Consider the following 23,511-nt stretch of genomic DNA (forward strand, 5'->3'; position numbering starts at 1 on the left):
TTTCATGCGTCTAGCAATATGGGGTGTTTTTTTTTATTCTAATAAAACCCCATGTCATTCCAAGCATGTGTGTCAATGTTTACCTCTCTATCTACATTATTCCGTGATTTATTCAGTTTTCAAATTTATACTGACTTTTTGATCACCTGGTATTTCATTTGCAAACACAGTAACTTTCGGAACAGAGAAGCGTGCCTTCAGGATGACAATTTCATACATGACAAATATTATTGACAAAAGACAAATTAATAAGAGCAATAAAAACACAATACTGACAATCCAATATGCATTAACATTGCTGGATGAATCGAAGGACTTAATTCTATTCGCTGCTACAATTTATACTAACTTTTTCATCACCCGGTACATGTTGCAATGCCTTCTGATGCTGCAAATGGCGAAATAGATTCATAACGCCCAGGAGGTCATTTTGAGCCACCTATGGTTGCTCTTTTTCTCTGGGGAGAGTGATGTAAGGGTCTATGTGTTGCGCACAGCCATACGGTACGTAACACGCGCTCACCAGCCGACCTGTCTGGAATGCTGACAATTTGCTTGGTCAGTAGATGAGCGTCCAGCCGCACTGCAAAGCAGAGTACGCGACTGGCCGCCATCTGCAGCGTGCAGTATTAACTAGCGTGCCCTCAGGCCCAAATATTTCTTAGCTCACTGGAGCCTTTCGATGCGACCGTAATTAGCCTCTGTTAGGATGTCAGACACAGTGATGATAGGTGCGCATAGCGTGCGTGTTTTATAATCCGCCTTTGTTAATAAAACTGTTTAAACTTACTTGTTGTGTTCGCGTATTGCTGTGCCTCAAGCACCCACCACTTACCAATCCTCACAAAATATTAGTATAATTATCATCTGGGGCAACAACACAAACTATCCACTTATAATATTTATTTTCATGTATTTATTCAATTTTTATAATGATGTGGAATGGTATTGGAAAACTGAAACCACAAACATAAGTTTTGAAGAACATTCCATTGCAACCATGCATCTTTCTCTTGATGTACTGTGTTCAAAATACTGAAAGAAATTGTCCTTGTCCTGCTTGTGAAATTGTTTCCGATACACTACAGTTCTTCACACTTTAACAACAGCCTTCCCCAAGTTGTCACCCTGCAGCATACCGGCGAAGGCTTTGGGGGTGTTTTGAAACCCTTCTGTTACAGTCTCACGGTATTTGATTTTTCCCTCTCGGACCCACTGCGTCAGCTGGGTAATGCCCTCTTCCCAGCGGTCGTGCCACCGTGAATACAGGAACCCCTCCATGCGGAGCTGCTTGAATATGGCTGCAGGCTGGATGATGGTAGCCGTCGGGAGGTTAGATTCGTTGTATCCAGATATCGAGCCGCACACGGAGATGCGGCCCCACTCTCGCATGCTGTTGACGACTGCGCTGCTCAGCTCGCCGCCCACGTTGTCGAAGTACACGTCGACGCCGTCAGGTGCCGCCTGCTTCAGCGCCTCTGTGACGTCATTCGTCTTGTAGTTAAATGCGTGATGGAATCCCAACTCCTCTTTCAGCCACTTCACCTGCGGAAGAGAGGCCAGTTACGCAGCTAGAAGCGTGAGTTCTGAATTTTCGTAAATGGTTATTGAAATAGTACTAACTCATCTTGCTTTGTAGGTGACCGTTCAAAATCGTTCGAGGCGAATGTTTGGACTGCTCTTACTAATGGGTCCACAGTCAACACCTTCCCCTTTCTATCTCCATAAATATTACCTCTAAAGTGTGGTAGATTTTTGTACTATATTATTATTATTATTTCCCATTGCGCTTTATTTTTCATTCTGGAATAATAAGGAGCAGTCAAATAGAAATGAGACAGATGGGAAAAAGTAGATCAACTGTTTATTATTTCAAAATTAATGAACATAGCCGTTAACACGTTTACTCCACAGTGAGACAAAATCGTCGTTCCTTTCGTGGATAAGCGTTTGCGATTGCCTACAGAATCTTGGTTATACTGAGATGTGCATCTCTCCATCCGAAGCAAATTGACAGTCAAGAATGTCTTTCTTCAGGGCTCCTAAACGGTGGAAATCGCATGGGGAGAGATTTAGACTCTATACAGGATGTGTGAGGGTCTCCTAGCGAAACTTCTGCAGCGAAGTCGAAGAACCTTAGCAATATGTGGGCCTGACCCTTGGCAAGTTGCCAAGTTCTTTTTACTTTTCCAGTGGGCTGCAGAAGTTTCTCTGGGAAGTTCTCACACATCCTCCATACAGTTTCAATCTCTCCCCACGCGATTTCCACATTTTTGGAGCACTGAAGAAAGACATGCGTAGCCGTTGCTTTTCTTCGGACGGAGAGGTGCACGTCTGGTTACAACCAAGATTCTGTAGGCAACCGCAAACGTGTCTCCATAAAGGCAACGACCATCTTGTCTCACAGTGGAATAAATGTGTTAACAGTTACGTCAATTAATTTTGAAATAATAAACAGCTGACTTATTTTTCCCCCCTGCCTCATTTCCATTTGACTGCTCCTTATTTCGCTAAAGGTAGTGACCATCTTTTCCCACAGTGGTCTACACGTATTGGCAGTTACTCCGATTACTTTTTAAATTATGAAGTATACTTGCTTTTTCCATTGGAATCATTTTTGCTTTTTTCCATCAGAATCATTTTCATTTGACTAGCACTTACAAAAGTGATATTATTAATTTAGTAGTGTTCTCTATTTTGACTATTTTCTTTTAATAACTTCCGGATATGTTATGATGTATTCTGTTCCATAGGATCAGCATAGATTGTTGTTCCTAAAAAGCCGATAGGGCGGTGACATTCGAGTAGTTGTAGTTGGCTGCACTCTCCAAGATCAATGACATTTATAGCTCTGTAACTAGATAGAGAGAAAAAGGAATTTCGGGTATGTGAAATTTCCGCCCAATAAATAGTTAATCGCTTGAAAATGATTAAAAAATGTGTTATCAATACAGTATACAGTGATGAAACAAAACGCTCTTCATCATAGCTAATTCATCAGTTAAAAAACCTCCATACTCATGTAGACGCTGAGTTTCAAGTTTGTCCTTACAGGGCTATTACTAATGATTGAAGCGATTTCATAAATTCACTGTAGCTCCATTCATTGACATATGGTCACGACACACTACAGATACGTAGAAAAACTCATAAAGTTTTGTTCGGATGAAGCCGCACTTCAGGTTTCTGCCGCCAGAGTGTTCGAGAGCGCAGTGAGACAAAATGGCGACAGGAGCCGAGAAAGCGTATGTCGTGCTTGAAATGCACTCACATCAGTCAGTCATAACAGTGCAACGACACTTCAGGACGAAGTTCAACAAAGATCCACCAACTGCTAACTCCATTCGGCGATGGTATGCGCAGTTTAAAGCTTCTGGATGCCTCTGTAAGGGGAAATCAATGGGTCGGCCTGCAGTGAGCGAAGAAACGGTTGAACGCGTGCGGGCAAGTTTCATGCGTAGCCCGCGGAAGTCGACGAATAAAGCAAGCGGGGAGCTATACGTACCACAGCCGACGGTTTGGAAAATCTTACGGATAAGGCAAAAGCAGAAGCATTTCTTAAACAGGAGATTGGAAAACCGATGGATCGGTCGTGGTCATCATGATCAACAATACATGTCATGGCCTCCACGCTCTCCCGACTTAACCCCATGCGATTTCTTTCTGTGGGGTTATGTGAAAGATTCAGTGTTTAAACCTCCTCTACCAACAAACGTGCCAGAACTGCGAGCTCGCATCAACGATGCTTTCGAACTCGTTGATGGGGACATGCTGTGCCGAGTGTGGGAGGAACTTGATTATCGGCTTGATGTCTGCCGAATCACTAAAGGGGCACATATCGAACATTTGTGAATGCCTAAAAAAACTTTTTGAGTTTTTGTATGTGTGTTCAAAGCATTGTGAAAATATCTCAAATAATAAAGTTATTGTAGAGCTGTGAAATCGCTTCAATCATTTGTAATAACCCTGTACTTTGTTTCATGTCTTCATTGATAACAATACATGTCCAATACTATGTGCCTCAGATATTCATTACTGCTCTCAGCCACACTATTCAATTAAGTGCAGATCAGATGCTATACCACACACGCAGCTTCTACATCTGCATGTACATGTATAATCCACTGTGAATGTAGGGCCCTACATTGAGCACAATGCGTTCGTAGATCTACCATATTCTCAGTCAGTACATATACTCGTTTCATTATTATTTGTTTCTCTTCTAATGAAATCTGGATAAATAACACCCAGCAGAATTGGTAGTGACACTGTATGTTAAGCTAACCCCATCTGGACCTTTTCATCATCATCATTAGTTGGTTCACTCATTACTGATTATCGTCACCTCCTTTCGTCATTTATTTCTTAAGTAACTGAATCTTCGACCAGACGTCTCCATCCACCTCGATCTTTAACTCTCTCTAAAATAATGTAGAGAGGTAGAGTGATACTCTTCCTCACATGATCCAACCATCTCTTTGCCGCTCTTTCTCGTAGTCTTTTGCTTACGATTTTTCCTTACCAGACGATCCTCCCTAAACTGCCTGCTTCTATTCTCAAAATGTACCCAAAGACCTAGAAATATTTTTGAATGAGATGGGAAGATAAATTTCTTATGACTCTAAGTTCTTCTTTCTGTCCATGATACGTATAACGTATTCCGCGACCACATATCGAAGGTATCAGTTCGACTATTGCCACTAGCTTTCACGGCCCACGTCTCACGACTGTACAAGAATGATTCCACCAGACGCATCTTCATTGTTTTGGATATTGCCCGGTTCTGCCAGACCTTTGTGAGTTTAAACGTCGGGACCAGGAAATCCGGTTCCTCACTTTAATTCTTTATCACACTGTCCTGTGTCATTTGTCAGAGATCGTAAATAGGTATAGTCATTCAGTACATTCAGATCTGTTAAGCAACCTGCTAGTTGCATTTGATCTATATCTTAGTGTATTATAACTATTAGTTTGGGCTTTTTTGTGGTTATCTAGAGACCTAAATTTAAACAAGTAGTCTTCACTCTGGAGGACACATCAATAAGTTCTTCCCCACTTCCAACAATAAGGGTACTATCATCTGCAAAGCGTAGATATTACATTTTCCTGCACTCAGCATCGCTGCACATTACCGTCGTGACCACAGCAAGCTGTCTGTATGTGAATGGGGAAGAGAAGGAAACTTCGAACACAGACCATTTAAATGGTAGTGCAGTCGCAATGTATACGACTTGCTTTTATATTTCGCGTTTCCCAACAACAAAGATCATGAACGAAACAATTTTTTGTGCTTTGCAATTATTTTTGACGCGCTGAAAATATAATATAATTTTTGTGCGGTACAAATTCTCGGCGTAAGGTCAGACACCGACAGATTCACAGATTTTCGCACTCAGGTTGCTGTAAATCATGATTCGCTTAGTTTCATAATAGAAAAAATGTGTTTCACACAATTATGCCGGTCGAAATATTGTAGCACTTTTCCAACCTCATTATGGAGACTCGGAAATTCTACGAGAGGAAAGCAATTAGACGTCCTAGACAGTTTTAACGTAAAAATATTTCTCATTAGAACGGGAACTACCTTTCAGGTCAGTCAGTTACAGTTAATTGCACATGTACAGAAGCGCTTTCAACTGAGACGGCAAACGTTCTCGAGAACACCTGTAAGACAGACAGACTGTCGTAGGACACTATCCTTGTAATTCTTTCATGGGCACAATGAATTCTTCAAACCTCGCGTTTTCCTTAACAGCAGCGAGCTTAGGGAATTGGACTGTGTTTGTCTGAATGTGTCCCTTCTATAATCCGATCTTCTTTTTGAATGCATTCCCATAAAATCAGAAAAAAGATGTTTCTCCCTTGCAATGTCTTATTGTGGGCAGTGTGCAGTCAAGTCCACTTAAAATACTAGGTCTCCAGTCCTTTCTGGATGATCTACTTTTCAAGCCTCCTCTCCAACCCCCCCCCCCCCCCCCCCCCGGCCTCCTCTTTTTCATAAATTCAGCAATAGCGTATTGACTTAATCGACGTACTTTGTAGTGATATATAAAGTCTCCATACCTTCGATCAGTTCCATCGAAAACTGCTACAACTGAGAGTGGAATAATGTGAGCGACTTCACCAATTTTACTACTCGTACCATTCATTTCTACCAGTGTGGCATGCCTGTTCATGTAGCACAAAAAGCTTCTTGATCTGCAGAACAGTGAATTCCGTCTGTCGATTGTTGTAATTTTTCGCTCTTTCATTGTTCGCTAAATCTTTAAATTGTTTCTGCATGGTATTGTAATATACAAGAAACTGATATGGGCATGCGTATTCAAATAGGGAGATATGTAAACAGGCAGAATACGGCGCTGCGGTCGCCAATGCCTACATACGGCAGAAGTGTATGGTGCAGCTTTTAGATCGGTTACTGCTGCTACAATGGTAGGTTATCAAGATTTGAGACTGGTGTTATAGTCGCCGCACGAGCGATGGGACACGGCCTCTCTGAGGCAGCGATGAAGACGGAATTTTCCCTTACGATCATTTCAAGAGTCTATCGTGAATATCAGGAATTCAGTAAAACATCAAATCTCCGACATATTTGCGGCCGGAAAAAGATCCTGCAAGAATGGGACCAACGACGACTGTACAGAATCGTTCGACGTGACAGAAGTGCAATTCTTCCCCAAACTGCTGCACGTTTCAGTGCTAGGCCATCAACAAGTGTTAGCGTGCGAATCATTCAAAGGAACATCATAACTGCGTGACACAGAGCTTTACGGCTCGCCTGGGCCTGTCAGTACCGGCATTGGACTGTCGATGACTGGAAACATGTTACCTGGTTGGACGAATCTCGTTTCTAACTGTATCGAGCGGATGGACGTGTACGGGTATGGAGACAACCTCATGAATCCATGGGCTCTGCATTTCAGCAGGGGACTCTTCAAGCTGGTGGAGGTTCTGTAATGGTGGGGGTGGTTGCAGCTGGAGTGATATGGAACTACTGATACGTCTATATACAACACTGACCGGTGACACGTACGTAAGCATCCTGTCTGATCACCTGCATCCATTTATTCCCATTGTGCATTCTGACAGACTTGGGCAATTCCAGCAGGACAATGCGATACACCACGTGTCCAACAGAGTGACTCCAGGAACACTCTTCTGAGTTTAAACATTTCCGCTGGCCACCAAACTCCCCACACGTGAACATTAATGAGCATATCTGGGATGCCTTGAAACATGCTGTTCAGAAGAGGTCTCCACCCCCTCGTACTCTTACAGATTTATGGACAGATTTATGCAAATGCATAAGACATATTGGGAATAATAATCCCTATCTTCTGTCATCCCCATTCCTTTTTAGAGGCTTGTGACGATGGATTGCTAGACTGATTTTTTTGTGCTAACAGCCACTGGACCTGTGAACGTCTGTCATACCACAAACAAATAGCGGACGGTAGACAGCGCTGACACCATGATTCTGCCCAGCTGTAAAGAGTCGTGCCGACCAGCTTATGACACACTGCAATACTACACTACTGGCCATTAAAATTGCTACACCACCAAGGTGACGTGCTACAGACGCGAAATTTAACCGACAGGAAGAAGATGCTGTGATATGCAAATGATTAGCTTTTCAGAGCATTCACACAAGGTTGGCGCCGGTGGCGACACCTACAACGTGATGACATGAGGAAAGTTTCCAACCGATTTCTCATACACAAACAGCAGCCCAACCGGCGTTGCCTGGTGAAACGTTGTTGTGATGCCTCGTGTAAGGAGGAGAAATGCGTACCATCACGTTTCCGACTTTGATAAAGGTCAGATTGTAGCCTGTCGCGATTACGGTTTATCGTATCGCGACATTGCTGCTCGCATTGGTCGAGATCCAATGACTGTTAGCAGAATACGGAATCGGTGGGTTTAGGAGGGTAATACGGAACGCCGTGCTGGATCCCAACGGCCTCGTATCACTAGCAGCCGAGATGACAGGCATCTTATCCGCATGACTGTAACGGATCGTGCAGCAACGTCTCGATTCCTGAGTCAACAGATGGGGACGTTTGCAAGACAACAACCATCTGCACCAACAGTTCGACGACGTTTGCAGCAGCATGGACTATCAGCTCGGAGACCGTCGCTGCGGTTACCCTTGACGCTGCATCACAGACAGGACCGCCAGCGACGGTGTACTCAATGACGAACCTGGGTGCACGAATGGGTAAACGCCATTTTTTCGGATGAATCCAGGTTCTGTTTACATCATCATGATTCTTGCATCCGCGTTTGGCGACATAGCGGTGAACGCACATTGGAAGCGTGTATTCGTCATCGCCATACTGGCATATCACCCGGCGTGATGGTATTGGGTGCCACTGGTTACACGTCTCGGTCACCTCTTGTTCGCATTGACGGCACTTTGAACAGTGGACGTTACATTTCAGATGTGTTACGACCCATGGCTCTACCCCTCATTCAATCCCTGCGATACCCTACGATTCAGCAGGATAATGCACGACCGCATGTTGCAGGTCCTGAACGGGCCTTTCTGGATACAGAAAATGTTCGACTGCTGCCCTGGCCAGCACATTCTCCAGATCTCTCACCAATTGAAAACGTCTGGTCAATGGTGGCCGAGCAACTGGTTCATCACAATACGCCAGTCACTACTCTCGATGAACTGTGGTATCGTGTTGAAGCTGCATGGGCAGCTGTACCTGTACACGCCGTCGAAGCTCTTTTTGACTCAATGGCCAGGCGTATCAAGGCCGTTATTACGGCCAGATGTGGTTGTTCTGGGTACTGATTTCTCAGGATCTATACACCCAAATTGAGTGAAAATGTAAATACATGTCAGTTCTAGTATAGTGTATTTGTCCAATGAATACCCGTTTATCATCTGCATTTCTTCTTGGTGTAGCAATTTTAATGCCCAGTGGTGTAAATGAAATGTCGTGCTGTACCGGGTACTTCCAGAAAGGAATGATCAAATGCAAGGCGGACCGGACCAAGCCTTGGCCTGCAAAGCAGCCAGCACGATGTGTGGCAGGCTGCGGCCGGTCCTGGTATAGAACCTTGACTGACTCCATTTGTCACGTCTAAGCATTTAGAGTATTCACCATCCACCTTTATGGTTGCGGTATGACTGGTACGAAGATCTTTCAATAATGATACTAGGTACTTCGAAACCCCAAAATCATTGAGCACATGCCTCTACTCGTCCCACATGACACAATCAAAGGTCTTTTTTATAATCTAGGAAAAAAATTTAAGCAGGGCACAAAATTCATGACATTTTCCAGTAACCTGCCTCAAATTCAGGCTTGTCTCTCGAGTAGTTTTACTTGTGACAGGACCTGCTTGTTCTGCAGAAATCTGAGACTGCAGGAAGAACACATGCAGTCCAGTTTTAGGCATTCGCCAGTCTGCTTGGTGGCATTCTCGATTCAACTAAACAGAATATCAGGTACCATGTCTGAATTCATGTAAATGTTCTCTTCCTCGAAGTTACGTTCTTTGCAATACAGTGTAGTGAAACGAAAATGGTATAGTGTCTTACCTTAGCGTCTGATCCCGGGAAGCCAATTACTTTGCACCCCTTGAGGCGCGCTATCTGCCCGACTATGGACCCCACAGCACCTGCTGCCCCACTGACTACGGCGACCTCTCCCTCCTTAGGCTTGCAGACCTCCAGCAGTCCAAAGTAGGCCGTGATTCCGGGCATGCCCAGCACCCCCAGAGAGAGGGAGAGGGGCAGCTCCCCCAGGTCTGGCACCAGCATAGCCGGAGACATGAAGTAGGGAGCGTCCGGCCCCACATCGGCCACGGTGCGGTCGCGCCACCCCCAGTAGCCGACCACGTACCGCCCCACTGGGAAGTCCGCAGCACGGCTCTCCACGATGCGGGCCACCTGTGGGCAAAGGATAATATTCTGTTACCTGCATATCACTGCATAACAACGAATAAACACCTCACCACAAACATCTACATCTACACAGATACTCCACAAGCCACTGTACAGTACGTGGTGGAGTGTACGTTGTACCACTACAAATCGTTTCATTTCCTGTGCCACTCGCATATAGAGGGAAGGAATAACGGTTCTCTACATGCTACCGTATGAGCCCTAATTTCTTGTATCTGATCATTATGGTCCCTACGTGAAGTGTGTGCTGGCGGCAGGAGGATCGTTCTGCAGTCAGCATCAAATGACAGTTCTCTAAATTTTCTCAATAGTGCTCTTCAAAAAGAACGTCTCCTTCCCACCAAGGATTCCCATTTGATTTCCCCAAGCATCTGCGTAACATTTACCTGTTGTTCGAACATACTGGTAACAAATATAGCACCTCGCCTCTGAATTGCTTCAATGTCCTCGTTCTATCTGACCTGATGTGGATCCCAAATACTCGAGCGCTATTCAAGAACAGGTTGCACCAGCAAACTGTTTGCGACCTCCTTTACAGATGAGCCATACTTTCCTAGAATTCACCCAATGAACCAGAGGCTATTATTCGCCTTCCTTACCAAGTCATCACAGCTCGTTCCATTTCATATTGCTCTGCAACGGTACACCCAGATATTTAAACGCGGTGACTGTGTCAAGCATGATTTATGCTGCATCCGAACATTACGTGTTAGGAGTTTCTATTCATCCGCATTAACTTACATTTTCTCACATTTAGAGCTAGCTACCATTCATCACACCAACTAGAAATCTTGCCTAATTTATCTTGTAACCTCCTACAGTCACTCAGTTTCGACACCATACGGTACACCACAGCAATCTTCAGTAAACAACACCAGATTGCTGCCCACTGCGGCCGCCAAATCATTTATGTATACTGAGAACAATAGCGGTCTTATCACACGTCCCTGGGGCACTGCTAACGGTATGATGAAAGCTCGCTGTCTGTTAGTTAAGAAACCTTCGAGCCACTCACGCATCTATGAATTTAATGTATATGCTCGTATCTGCGTTAATAGCCTGCACTGGGACGCCATGTCAAATGCTTTCCGGAAACCTAAAAATACGGAATCTGTCTTTTGGCGTTCATCCGTAGTTCGCAGTATATTACGCGAGAAAAGGACAAGCGATGCTTCTAAAACTATGCTGATTCGTGGGCATTATCTTCTCGGCCTCAAGAAAATGTGTTATATTCGAGATGAGAATATACTCAACAATTCTGCAGCAAACGGCAGTTAGGGATATTGGTCTCTAATTTTGCGGATCCGTTCTTTTACCTTCTTATGTGCAGTAGTCACCTGCGCTTTTTTCCAGTCTCTTGGCGAGAGATCGCAATAAATGCAAGCTAGGTAGGGGGCCAGTGCCTTAGAGTACTCGCTGTAAATCCGAATTGTGATTCCATCCGGACCTGGTGACTTATTTACTTTCAAATCTTTCAGCTGTTCCCCAACACGCCACAGATACGTATTACTGTGTCGTCCACGCAGGCATCTGTCCAGTGCTCAAATGACGCTACGTTTGTGCGATTCAGCTGCGTGATCGATTTCTCGAATGCGGAATTTGAAGCTTTGGCTTTCGTTTTGCTATCTTTAACTACAACAGAAAAAACTGGTCAACAAGGGAATAAATGAAACCTTAGATATGCTTCGCGATTTTACATGGGGCCAGATATTTGTCAGGTTCTCTGCCAGACCTTTTGCAAAGGTATGACACTGGCAGTTGTTGCATGCTTCGCGCATTATCTTTTCACAGACGCACGAATCTCTACTAACCTTTGCTTGTCGTTATTTGTGCGCTCTCTGACTTAATGATATAATAACATTTATTTCTCTCTCTCCTTTGTTTATTTGTAACATACCTATCCTTTATTGTTCTTATGTGCTAATTTGTATATCTGGAATAGTCACACCACTAGCAGAAGATATATTGTGATGCTCTTCTGTTAGAGATTCACGGCCTTAAATAATATCGCTGCAATAGACAGACTTTCATTAGCACAGATATTGGACTGCCCAGGCCTAGAATAACCTTAAACGTTAAAACTTATGCCTACTTCAGGCTAAAGGATAGCCAACACTTAATGATCATGTTTCGACGAAAATCGAGAAAAATATAACTTGTACAAATTAATGCGCTTGTCTTACTTCCCAAAAGCATATTTTCTTTATTTTTCACTTCTCATGACGCGTTTCGGTGTCAGCATCATCAGATCTTACTTCGATAGATATTATCTTCTCACTTTGTGAACATTCCTTCATATCACTTCACTTACATCATGGTTGGTTGGTTGTTTCGGGGAAGGAGACCAGACAGCGAGGTCATCGGTCTCATCGGATTAGGGAAGTTAGTCGGCCGTGCCCTTTGAAAGGAACCATCCCGGCATTTGCCTGGAGCGATTTAGGGAAATCACGGAAAACCTAAATCAGGATGGCCGGACGCGGGATTGAACCGTCGTCCTCCCGAATGCGAGTCCAGTGTCTTACATCATGAAGAAATGTTTATAAAATGACAAGATACCTTGTATCGAATAAGATCTGAAACACATCATGAGAAGTGAAAAATAAAGGAAATGTATTTTTTTGGTGACCAAAACAATTGTCATATGAAACTATAATATTCCAGAAGAGACCTTTTGAAGTGTCAAACACACAAGCGACAAATGAAATTTTCTACTGAGGCTGGGGTTTGAACCCAGGTCTTCTGCTCACTAGGCAAATGAAACTAACCACTGTGCACAGTGCTTAGCGCATCTGCCTAGTAAAGCCTTGATACAAATTTTCATTCGCACTTCAGTCTTCATATATATATAGCATAGATGTTTGGGACTAGGAACCTTGTGGTTTTATTTGATTAAAGCACATATGCCTGGGTTTCAGACAGGTTCTCCCAGGTCGTTTGACACCGAGATGCTGTTCCAATACAGTTGGCGAGCCTCTACAATCCTCTTCGACTTTAGGAAGAATACCAAGTGAGTTGAGGCGTGAATGGGAATTGTAATTGAGGAGAGAAGCGTGCTGGGGTAGACTGTGCAGTTGTGCAAAACCACTGTGCCAGGGTGGCGTAGTGGCTAGTGAGCAGGAGCCCCGGGTTCGAATCCTGGCCTTGGTACAAACTTCCACTCATCGCTTCAATCTGCATATACATACACTGAAAACCCAAATAAAATGGTATGGGGATGCATATTCAAGGAGATATGTAAACAGGGAGAATACGAAACTGCGGTCGGCAACGCCTATATAAGTCAACAAGTGTCTGCCGCAGTTGGTAGATCGGTTACTGTTACTACAATTGCAGGTTATCAAGATTTAGGTGAGTTTGAACGTGGTGTTACAGTCGGCGCACGGAAAAAATGTGTGTGAATTCCTAAGGGACAAAACTGCTGAGGTCATCGGTCCCTAGACTTACACACTACTTAAACTAATTTACGCTATGGGCAACACAAATACACACCATACCCGAGGGAGGACTCGAACCCCCGGTGGGAGGGGCCGCGCGAATCGTGACATGGCACCTGTAACCGCGCGGCTCGGCGCACGAGCGATGGGACACAGCATGTCCGAGGTAGCGACGAAGTGGGCTTTTTCCCGTATGACCATTTCACGAGTGTAACGTGAACATCAGCAATTCGGTAACACATCAATAGTCCGACGGCGCTACGGCCGGAAAAAGATCCTGCAAGAACGGGACCGACGAGGACTGAAAAGAATCGTTCGACGTGACAGAAGTGCAACCCTTTCGCAAATTGCTGCAGATTTCAATGCTGGGCCATCAATAAGTGTTAGCGTCCGAACCATTCAATGAAACATCATCGATGTGGGCTTTCAAAGCCGAAGGCCCACTCGTGTACACTTGATGACTGCATGACACAAAGCTTTACGCCTCACCTGTGTCCGTCAACACTGACATTGGACTATTGATGTCTGGAAACATGTTGTCTGGTCAGACGAGTCTCGTTTCAAATTGTATCGAGCGGATGGACGTGTACGGGTATGTAGACAACCTCATGAATCCATGGACCTCGCGTGTTCTGATCGTTCTGTGTCGGAGCTCCCGCCCGGTCGCTCCTTTAATACGGTCTTCCGACCTTGTTTAGCGCCGTACGTGTGTGGGCTACGTCACCGCGTTTAGCTCCGCGCCCCGCGCTTATTTGCGCAACTCCGGTTTTGCTCTGCACGGTCATTGTCGAGGCTACGCTGATCGTTAAGAGCTTAGTGACTGGCGTAACGTGCGACACATTCTGGCGGCAAGGGACAGCGCTTGAGGTTACCGAACTAAAATCGTTTAATTTTCACAATCTTGCGTCACCGCCATTCTCCTATATAAAACATTGCGAATTTAAAAAAAAAAATATTCCGTATTTTGAGAGGTGGCAGTAGCGACCAAAACACGAAAAAATGTCCAGTAAACATAGGCTCTAAACACATACCTTAGGTGCTCTAAGCATTTGTTAATCGTCGCTGCTGTGAAAGACTTCTCTTGTACTGCAAGTTCTTTGCTATTAAGAAAGACATAGCACAGTCTAATACACACGTACCGTCACCACACACTCTGGTACGAAAATCGTTATCGTTTGACAGTTGTAGCAACGCTAGCGCTCAGTCGGTGAGAAAGCAGTCACATGCGTCGTAAGCATAATGTTTGGTTGTAATTATTTCCTACTTAATTAACGAAAAGAACATATTTTTGTGTACCAAGAGACATGAATTATCATGAAATACATGTATAAACAGCCAATAACACTGCTTTATAGACATAAGCTATAGCTTACTCACGAAGAAATACTTTCGAATATGAGTATACTTGGAGCTTACTCCGCTTTAAGCGAGAGAAATTAAACACGTATTTCATGCAAGAGAAGCATCTATTTCTATTGATGTTTGTTATTATCATACGCACTCTCCTTGATACTTAAAATTTCTCATGGAGTCTAATGATTCGCCCATTTTTACACTTCGGTCGACTACCTAATACACGAATATTTTTGTGAATGTTATTACTTTTGCTTCAAAAGCGAATGTGTTGAAGATTCTTGCCGTTCGTGGCTCAGATGTAGCAAGTATGGAATTGGTTTCTTCATTCTTGGGAAACAGTGTTATTCCCTTTGACGATTTATTATCATACCTGTCGAGCTCTCTCTTAAGCTACAGTCCGTGGTGACTTATTTGGTGCGTTAAATAATGTAGGTATTACATTCTATACAGGTGACCCAGGTTCCACATTCACTGATTTGGATGAGAATGTAGGGACCAAAACTCCGCTTTGTTAGTATACTTATGACGTCAACAGGTCCTCTAGAGTTTATTATCAGTTTTTTGTTACTAAAAGAGAACGACATTATTCAGTAAATATCTGAACATTACAAGAAAATCGTAAGTAAACTGTCCTGTAACGTACCGTTTCATACCTCCAAGTATCCTTACGAAATTTTCTTATCACAGTTAAAGTTCGTGAGCAAGCCAGGTTGTAGGGACGGTAATTTCACAAGTTGACCGTCATATAGAAAATTATCCAGTTGCGTGAGTAGTAGTTGGGTCAAAAGCTCATTACTTGCAGTAGTATAAGGGGTATTATCGTGAGAGCAATATATCCGGCGGTTCCAAAAACGATCAGCTGTTCCGTAGCCTGGCTTACACAAGACTGATCCTTTGTGGCGTATAACGTAGTCATCTTTATAAAATATGTACAGATTGAAGGATAATATGAGAACGCTGCACAGTACAAGTCTGACAAGGCAAGTTCTCTCGTGATTCTTGAACAGAGTATTCGCTATTACAGTGTGAAATGTACTGCAAAACTCAATTAGTCTTTCTCCTCTCCCGTTCCTTCTGCCAAGCCCATAACACCACGTAAGTCTTTCTTCTATTCTTTCCCCTACAACGGCGTTCCAATCACTCACGATTATTAGAATTTCATCTCCCTTTACGTAGTGAATTACCCGTTCAAATCTTCATGTACTTCTTTATTTGTTGCTGTTGGTATGCTGGCGAATCTGATAAGAACAACCGTATCGCGTAACTGCCCACAGCAGCCAACTCTCTGTTCTAGTTTCCTGTTCACAACGAATCCTACTCCCGTTATATAATTCTCTGCTGCTGTTGATATTACCATATATTCGTCTAACCAGATATCTCCATCGTCTTCCCATTTCACTTCCCTGACCTCCCACTATATCCTGATTTAGCCTCTGCATTTTCCTTTTACATTTTCTACGTTTCCTGTAACGTTCAGACTTCTGGCATTCCATGCTCCGACTCGCACAATGTTATCCCGTTGTTGGATATTCCATGTGTCCTTAAGGTCACCTCCACCTTGGCAGTCCCCACCCGGAGATCGGAATGGGGGACTGGACAGAAATCATTTGCCAACGAAGAGACCATCATGACACTTTATCAGCTTGATCATACCTTATTTGCTTTTAATGAAGAGGTTTTCATTGCCTTCTGCATCCTCATTGCTGATTCTTCCGCCGTTTTGGGACAGTTTCCCACGGCAAGGGCAAGAGGGTGCCTGAAACCTCTGTCCGCTCCTCCGCCTTCTTTATTGGCTATGAACAGTCACTGAAAATTGTAGAAAGGTAGGAAACTAAGGAGGTGGAATCTGGATAAGTTAAAAGAAACAGAGATTATTGACAGCTTCAGATGGAGCATTAGCCAACGTTTGACTAAACCAGGGAAAGGAAATAGAGCGGAAGACGAATGTGTACCAAATGAAAAATTAAACAGTGAAGGCAACAGAATAACTGATATGTAAAGAGACAAGACTTAGCAAAAATCCTGCGAAAACACAGGAGATTCCGAATTTAGTTTAAGAAAGAAGAAAATAATAAACTGTAGCAATTAACGCAGGCGAAAAGGAATGTAGACGTCTAAAAGTGAGACATGCAGAATGTGCTAAATGGTTAAGCAGGAAAGACAAGAGAAGAAATGCAAAGCTGTAGAAGCATGAACGAATAGAGCAAAGATAGATACCACCTATAGGAAGAATTAAGATACCTTTGTAGAAAAGGGAAGCAGCTGTATGAATGTTACATAGCAAGCTAGTGGTAGGCAGAGAAAGGGAAGCTGAAAAGTGGAAGGAGTGCGTAGAGGAGTTCTAAGAGAGAAATTAACTTGGAAACAATATTATAGAAAGGGAAGAGGAAGTAGATGGATCTGAGATAGGAGATATTATACTGCGAGAAAACTTTGACATGACATTGAAACGTGTAAGTCCAAACAAGGCCCCTGGAGTAGACATTTGCTCCGAATTATTGGGATCCGTGGGAGACGCAGCCGTTACGAAACTATTCCATCTTGTGTACGACATTTATGAGACTGGCGAAATACCCTCAGGCTTCAGGAGGAATGTTACATTTCCAATTCCACATGAAGCACACGCTGACAGGTGTGAATATTATCGAACTACCAGCGTTGAAGGTCAGAGTTGCTTAATACCGACCGAATTACACGGAAGTGATGAAAGTCGTGGGATAGGAATATGCACATATACAGATGGAGGTAATGTGGCGTACTCCAGGTATAAAAGGACAGTGCGTTGGCGGAGCCGTCACTTGTAGTCAGGTGATCCCCGTGAGAAGATTTGCGACCTGATTATGGACGGACGACGGGAATTAAGAGACTATATAACGCGAAATGGCAGTTGGAGCTAGATGCTTGGAACATTCCATTTCGGAAACCGTTCAGGAATTCAGTATTCCGAGACCCACAGCGTCAAGAGCCTGCTGAGAATACCAAATTTCAGGCATTATATCTCAACGAAGACAACGCATTAGCCCACTGCCTTCACTTAACGACCGAGAACAGCGACTTTTGCGTAGAGTCGTCAGTGCTAATAGACAGGCAACACTGCGCGAAATAACCGAAAAACATATCCGTAAGGATAGTGGGGTGTAATTTGGGGTTAATGGGCTATGGCAGCAGACAACCGACACGAGCGTCTTTTCTAACGGTGCGACATCACCTGCAGCAACTCTCCTGGACTCGTGACCATAATGGTGTGCGGTGCGTTTACGTGATCACTGACTGGAAATGGTTATGTTCGGCTACTTGGAGACCATTTGTAGGCACCCGTGGACTTCATGTTCCCAAACAACGACGAAATTTTTGTAGATGACACTGCACCCGGTCACAGAATCACAACTGTTCACAATTGGTTTGAAGAACGTCATGGCCAATTCGAGCCTATGATTTGACCGCCCAGATCACACAACATGAATCCCACGGATATTAATCGGACATAGTCCAGATGTCAGACGGTGCACAAAATCTTGGAGTGGCAACACTTTGGCAATTACAGACGGCTACAGAGGCAGTGTTCCTCATTGTTTCTGCAAGGGGCTTTCAACGACTTTTTGAGTGGTTGCCAGGTCCAGCTTCTGCACTACTCCAGGCAAAAGGAGGTGTGGCACAACATTAGGAGGTATACCATGACTCTTGTCATCTCAGTCTATTTACAGAAGATTGGGATACGTTGTAGAAGCCATCCTCGGGGAAGGTCAGTTCTTCTTGTGCCACGGAAAAATGGAAATGAGCATACGGCATCATTGGCCGGGAGCCCCCATCTGGAGAAGTTCGGCCGCCAAGTTCAAGTCTTATTTCAGTCGACGCCACACTGGGCGACTTGCGGGTCAGTGATGAGGATGAAATGATGATGGGGACAATACAACACCAAGTCCACGAATGGAGAAAATCCCCAACCAGGCCCGGAATCGAACCTGGGCTCACTGCATGGGAGGCAAGCACATAACCTCCCAGTTGAGCAGGCGGACTGTTCCTGGGAAATTTTGGACCACGCGAGGCAACACTGCCCTTAAAACTGCCCTCGCAAGTGGCAAGATAACTAACATTGATGTGGATGCGGACAGGACATCCAACCTCACGAAAGACGGCGCCATCGGCACACGGGACGAGCTAGTAGACGTGTTTTGATCCCTCAGCACTGTCTAGCGGCCGCTGTCGGCTTTATCTGGCTCGCAGACCGCACACTTTCTGTGCGAAAATGGATGCGATTAAAATAACTGCGTAAACTCTGTTAGCAACTGGCAAACAACAGTCTATAAAATCGCCAAGGAAATTCTGGGTTCTTATGTGGCTTGAACAGCAAATTTCTGAAAGAGGATTACTACATAACGCTGTACAGCGATCGGAGATACACACAGTAGAAGTTACTCGTTAACTCAATTGAATTTTCAACCCATTTTAGTTTTTATGTTGAATACAGTGAAGGCACAGTGTCTAATGTCAGTTTATATGCCAGTGTCACTTGGATTTCCGCTCCTCCCATATTCTATAAAGCCCTCAACCCCTAGAACGCCACACACTCCAATTCGCCTTTCGTATCGTCATTCCGTTCCCCACATGGATCCTCTATGACCTCCTCCCCTTCCCACATCTTCTTCTTTTCCTCGAACATATTTGCACCCTGTACATCGTTTGCTGACTCGATCCCCCACCCCCTGGTATCTTCTATCCTCTCTACCCCCAGCCTGTCACCACGCCTTTTCCGTTGTGTCCCGCCCTCTCTCCATTTCCACACCCTGCACCTCCTTTCTCAGCGTCTACTCCTACTGCATGATGAGCTTCACACTGACCTCCACCCCTCCTATCAAAGCGCCACCTTCCCCCATCCTACTCCTCAATGCTCCCTCTCCCCTCCTCTTCCCTTCCCTTGAGCGGTTTTCCTCCCTCCTGGACCCCCTCCCTTTCCCGTGCCCCTTCTGTGTCTCTGCACTCCCTCCTCATTTACCTTCCCACTCCATCTCCCACCCCGACCGTCTCCTGCCAATCCCCCCTTTTTTTCTTTTTCTCCCACCCCTTCAGCCTCCTCCCCCACTGTACCTCCCTTGCCCCTCTTTTTCCCTCCTCTCTGGCCTCCTCTCCCTCTTCAGGATCCTGCCGGCAGTTTGTATTCTTCATGTGTGCCCCATCGCTTACAGTGATCTTTTAAGTGTCCCTCATTCTGTCTGTTTTTATACTGTAGCTGACTTTTAACTTGTGCATGTGACTCCAGTGTATTTTAAGTGCTCCCCGACTCACCAACTGTGTTCTTTTAATTTTATGTGTACTTTTTTTAAGCTGCCCCCCCCCCTCCCCACCAAATGAACGTTCCCATGTCAGTGTATCCTTTACCTCCAACTGTCTCCACTTATTATGTTTTTATGTCCCCCTTTTGCCGCCTTTTTCTGTATAGTTTCCTATTTTTATTTCATTGTAACGTCACTCGGCTGAAGAGCGGCGGACTGTGCCCATATAGGGCAGGGGGATGAAACCACAATAAAGAAAAAGAAATTTCAGTTTGCGCATATATAATACCCATATTTTTTATGCTGCGCTGACCACTAACACCCTGAAGTAACAAATTTCATCACATAGGTTTCAAGATGACGATTCGTTACGTAATTTCATTGAAATGGGAGAAGAGATTCTTTGAGAAGCTGCTCACTATCGTAAAAAGATATTTATTGGTGAAATACAAAAATGAGAATGTCATAATCCCAGATATTGATATATATATTTTACAGAAAGTTTCTTAACAGTAAAAACTTCCAGAGTGGAACTTGTGTCTACTTTCAGACACACACCGGCAGTCACGTTCAGATTTCTGTTCACCAGGGAATCATCCCAGTCGTTGGCCTTTCCAATAATAACTGCAGAAAATAGATCATTTATACGAAATAACATCGCTTTTGAGATAATTTATCTATCAAACGAAAGAAAAAGACTTAAAGACGTAGAACCTTTAAGGAAACATAGGGCGAAAAGATATTTTGGTAGGAGGTAGTGGACAACTAGAACCTGCAACATCACCCATCATCACTCTGAGTGCACGATGTTATCAACTATGCTACAGCCCCAACTTAGCAAGCGTATACGATACGCACTATCTAGACACTGTATCTATAAATGTCATTATTTGAAACTTAATATGTAAATCATACCAAAAATACTCGATTTTGATAAATCATCATTCTGTCGTAGCATTGAAATGCTATACGTTCGTAGTCATTTTATTATAACAAATCGTAGCCAAAACGACGCATTTTCGAGGTATCCACAATTCGCTGAGGCTTTGAAACAGCTTATATTCGTACAACGTAGTCTACGAGAAAGAAAACTGAACACATACCATGTTTACCGCCATACAGTATGGCACCTCCATGCTGTGCTTGTAACATAAAAATAGGTCGCACCTCACTGGCCACATTCTCCTCCACCATTCAAAAATCCGACATGCCACATACGTTATTTCACGCTACTCAGTGTAGTGGGACGTAGAATTCCATACTGTGACGTCACCAGCTCCTCGGCCGCATGCATTTTCACATCCCGTGGGACGATGGCTTAAGATTTATCTTAGAAGATAGCTTAGAGAAACGCAAACCTACGTTTAAATTATTTGTAGTTTTACAGATGTCTTCTGACAGTGTTGGCTTGAATACATTCTTTTAAGTTCTAAAGGTAGCAGGAATGAAATACAGGGAACTAAAGATCGTATACAGCTTTTACAGAAACCAGATTGTGGTTATTTGAGCCTAAGGACATGAAAGGGAAGCAATGGTTGAAAAGGGAGTGGGGCAGGGTTGTAGCGTATCTCCAGTGTTATTCAATTTGTTCATTGCGCAAGCAGCACAGGAAGCCTAGGAGAATTTTGAAAAGGGAATTAAAATTCAGGAAGAAGAAATCTTAACTTTGAACTTTGGCGATGACATTGTAATTCTGTCAATGATAGCAAAGGACTTCGAGGAGCAGCTGAAAGGAGTGGATAGTCCCTTGAAAAGAGATTACAAGATGAGCATCAACATAAGTGAAACAAGAGAAATGGAATGCATTTGGACTAAACAGGAGGATGTGAGGGAATTAGGTTGGGAAATGAGACACTGAAAGTAGTTCTTAATTGTTAATATTTGGGCGTAAAGGAACTGCCGATGGTTGAAGTAGAGGGAATATGAAATACCAACTGGCTACAGCAAGGAAAGCATTTCTAAAAGAAGAGGAATTTGTTAACATAAATCATAAATATTAGTTTTCGGAAGTTCTTTCGTAAGGTACTTGTCTTGAGTGAAACCTTGGAGAGAAGCGGAGAGTGGACATTAAGCACTTCAGACTACTTTTGAAATGTAGTGCTAAAGAAGAATGCTCGAAAAGAGATAGTTGCACCATGTAATTAATGAGAAATACTGAATCGAACAGGAGAGAAAAGAACTTTATGGCACAACACCACTAAAAGAAGGGATCGGCTGTTAGGACACATTCTTAGGCATCAATGAATTGTCAACTTGCTGTTGGAGGGAAGTGTGTGTGCATGGGGTGGGGGAGTAAACATTGCAGAGTTTGACCAAGAGACGAATACAGAAAACAGGATCAAATCGATGTAAGTTGCAATTGTTATTCAAAGGTGGAGAGCTTTGCACAGGATAGACTAGAGACGAGAGCTGCATGAAGCCAGTCTTCGGATTGAAGACCACAACAACTACTTATGTTACAGTCGATTCTGCATAGCGATTTATGCCCAGTTTCACTGCTAAACATAAACATTTGTAAACTCAGCAAGATTTACGAAAAGAGTATACTGTCGTGCAGTGATTTCAAATTAAATAATTTCGTTGTGTATGTGTTGGGAAGTAAATTTTGCTTTTCTTAATTTGCACTAATTTTCTTTAAAGAATGATGAATATTCGAGCAGTTAGTGCGACGTTTTCCAAGTTAGAAGACTGTTATGGAATTTGCACAACAGACTATACTCAGCCGGCCGGAGTGGCCGAGCGGTTCTAGGCGCTACAGTCTGGAACCGCGCGACCGTACTGGACCAAGTTCGAATCCTGCCTCGGGCATGAGTGTGTGTGATGTCCTTAGGTCAGTTAGGTTTAAGTAGTTCTAAGCTCTAGGGGACTGATGACCTGAGAAGTTAAGTCCCATAGTGCTCAGAGCCATTTGAACCAAGATTATACTCTTTACGTGAATTACGATAGGAACAGATGCTCGATACGAAATATCATTGACATCGGGAGATTGTGGAATAAACCACTAGTCACACTCTTGTCTGACAGTTCTGCATATTGTCCATAGCTCCTTGTTTTTACATAACTGTCACCGTTTAGTTTTTAATACGAACACTGTTTGCGAAAATTGCATGAAACAATTTGATATCTTCCCATAAATCGAGAAGGTTGGACAATGTTCAAAACAAAACGAAATGTTGTTACTTTCACTTCGAGCTCTCATTTCGAAATCTGGAAATTTGTGGTAAGTGCTATGGGACCAAACTACTGAGGTCATCCGTTCCTCAGCTTACACACTACTTGATCTAGCTTAAACTAAATTACGCTTAGGAAAACACACACACCCATGCCCGAGGGAGTAGTCGAACCTCCAACAGGAGAGCCACGCGAACCGTGACAAAGTGCCCAAGGCCGCGCGGTTATCCCGCCCGGCACTCTCATTTGAATAATGCTCATCCTAATCGTACTTTCGTATAGAAGTTGTGTTTGATTGCTTTTGCGGCATCGTTTTAGTCTATGGAGCTGGAAATAATACGAGGGTCACTCCAAAAGA

General features: G+C 43.8%; 1 protein-coding gene across 1 annotated transcript in view; it reads right to left on the bottom strand.

The window, feature by feature from the left end:
• Positions 1–1,092: 1,092 nt before the first annotated feature.
• LOC124623112 (prostaglandin reductase 1-like) overlaps positions 1,093–23,511 on the bottom strand; it is a 34,106-nt gene continuing 11,687 nt past the window's right edge. Inside the window, exons 2-3 of the mRNA XM_047148902.1 lie at positions 9,557–9,907; positions 1,093–1,545 (exon numbers count right to left, since the gene is read on the bottom strand). Coding sequence (XP_047004858.1) covers positions 1,093–1,545; positions 9,557–9,907 — 804 coding nt within the window. The remainder of the gene's footprint in view (positions 1,546–9,556; positions 9,908–23,511) is intronic.

Source organism: Schistocerca americana, chromosome 7, assembly GCF_021461395.2.
Source record: "Schistocerca americana isolate TAMUIC-IGC-003095 chromosome 7, iqSchAmer2.1, whole genome shotgun sequence".
In the NCBI taxonomy this organism is placed as follows: domain Eukaryota; kingdom Metazoa; phylum Arthropoda; class Insecta; order Orthoptera; family Acrididae; genus Schistocerca; species Schistocerca americana.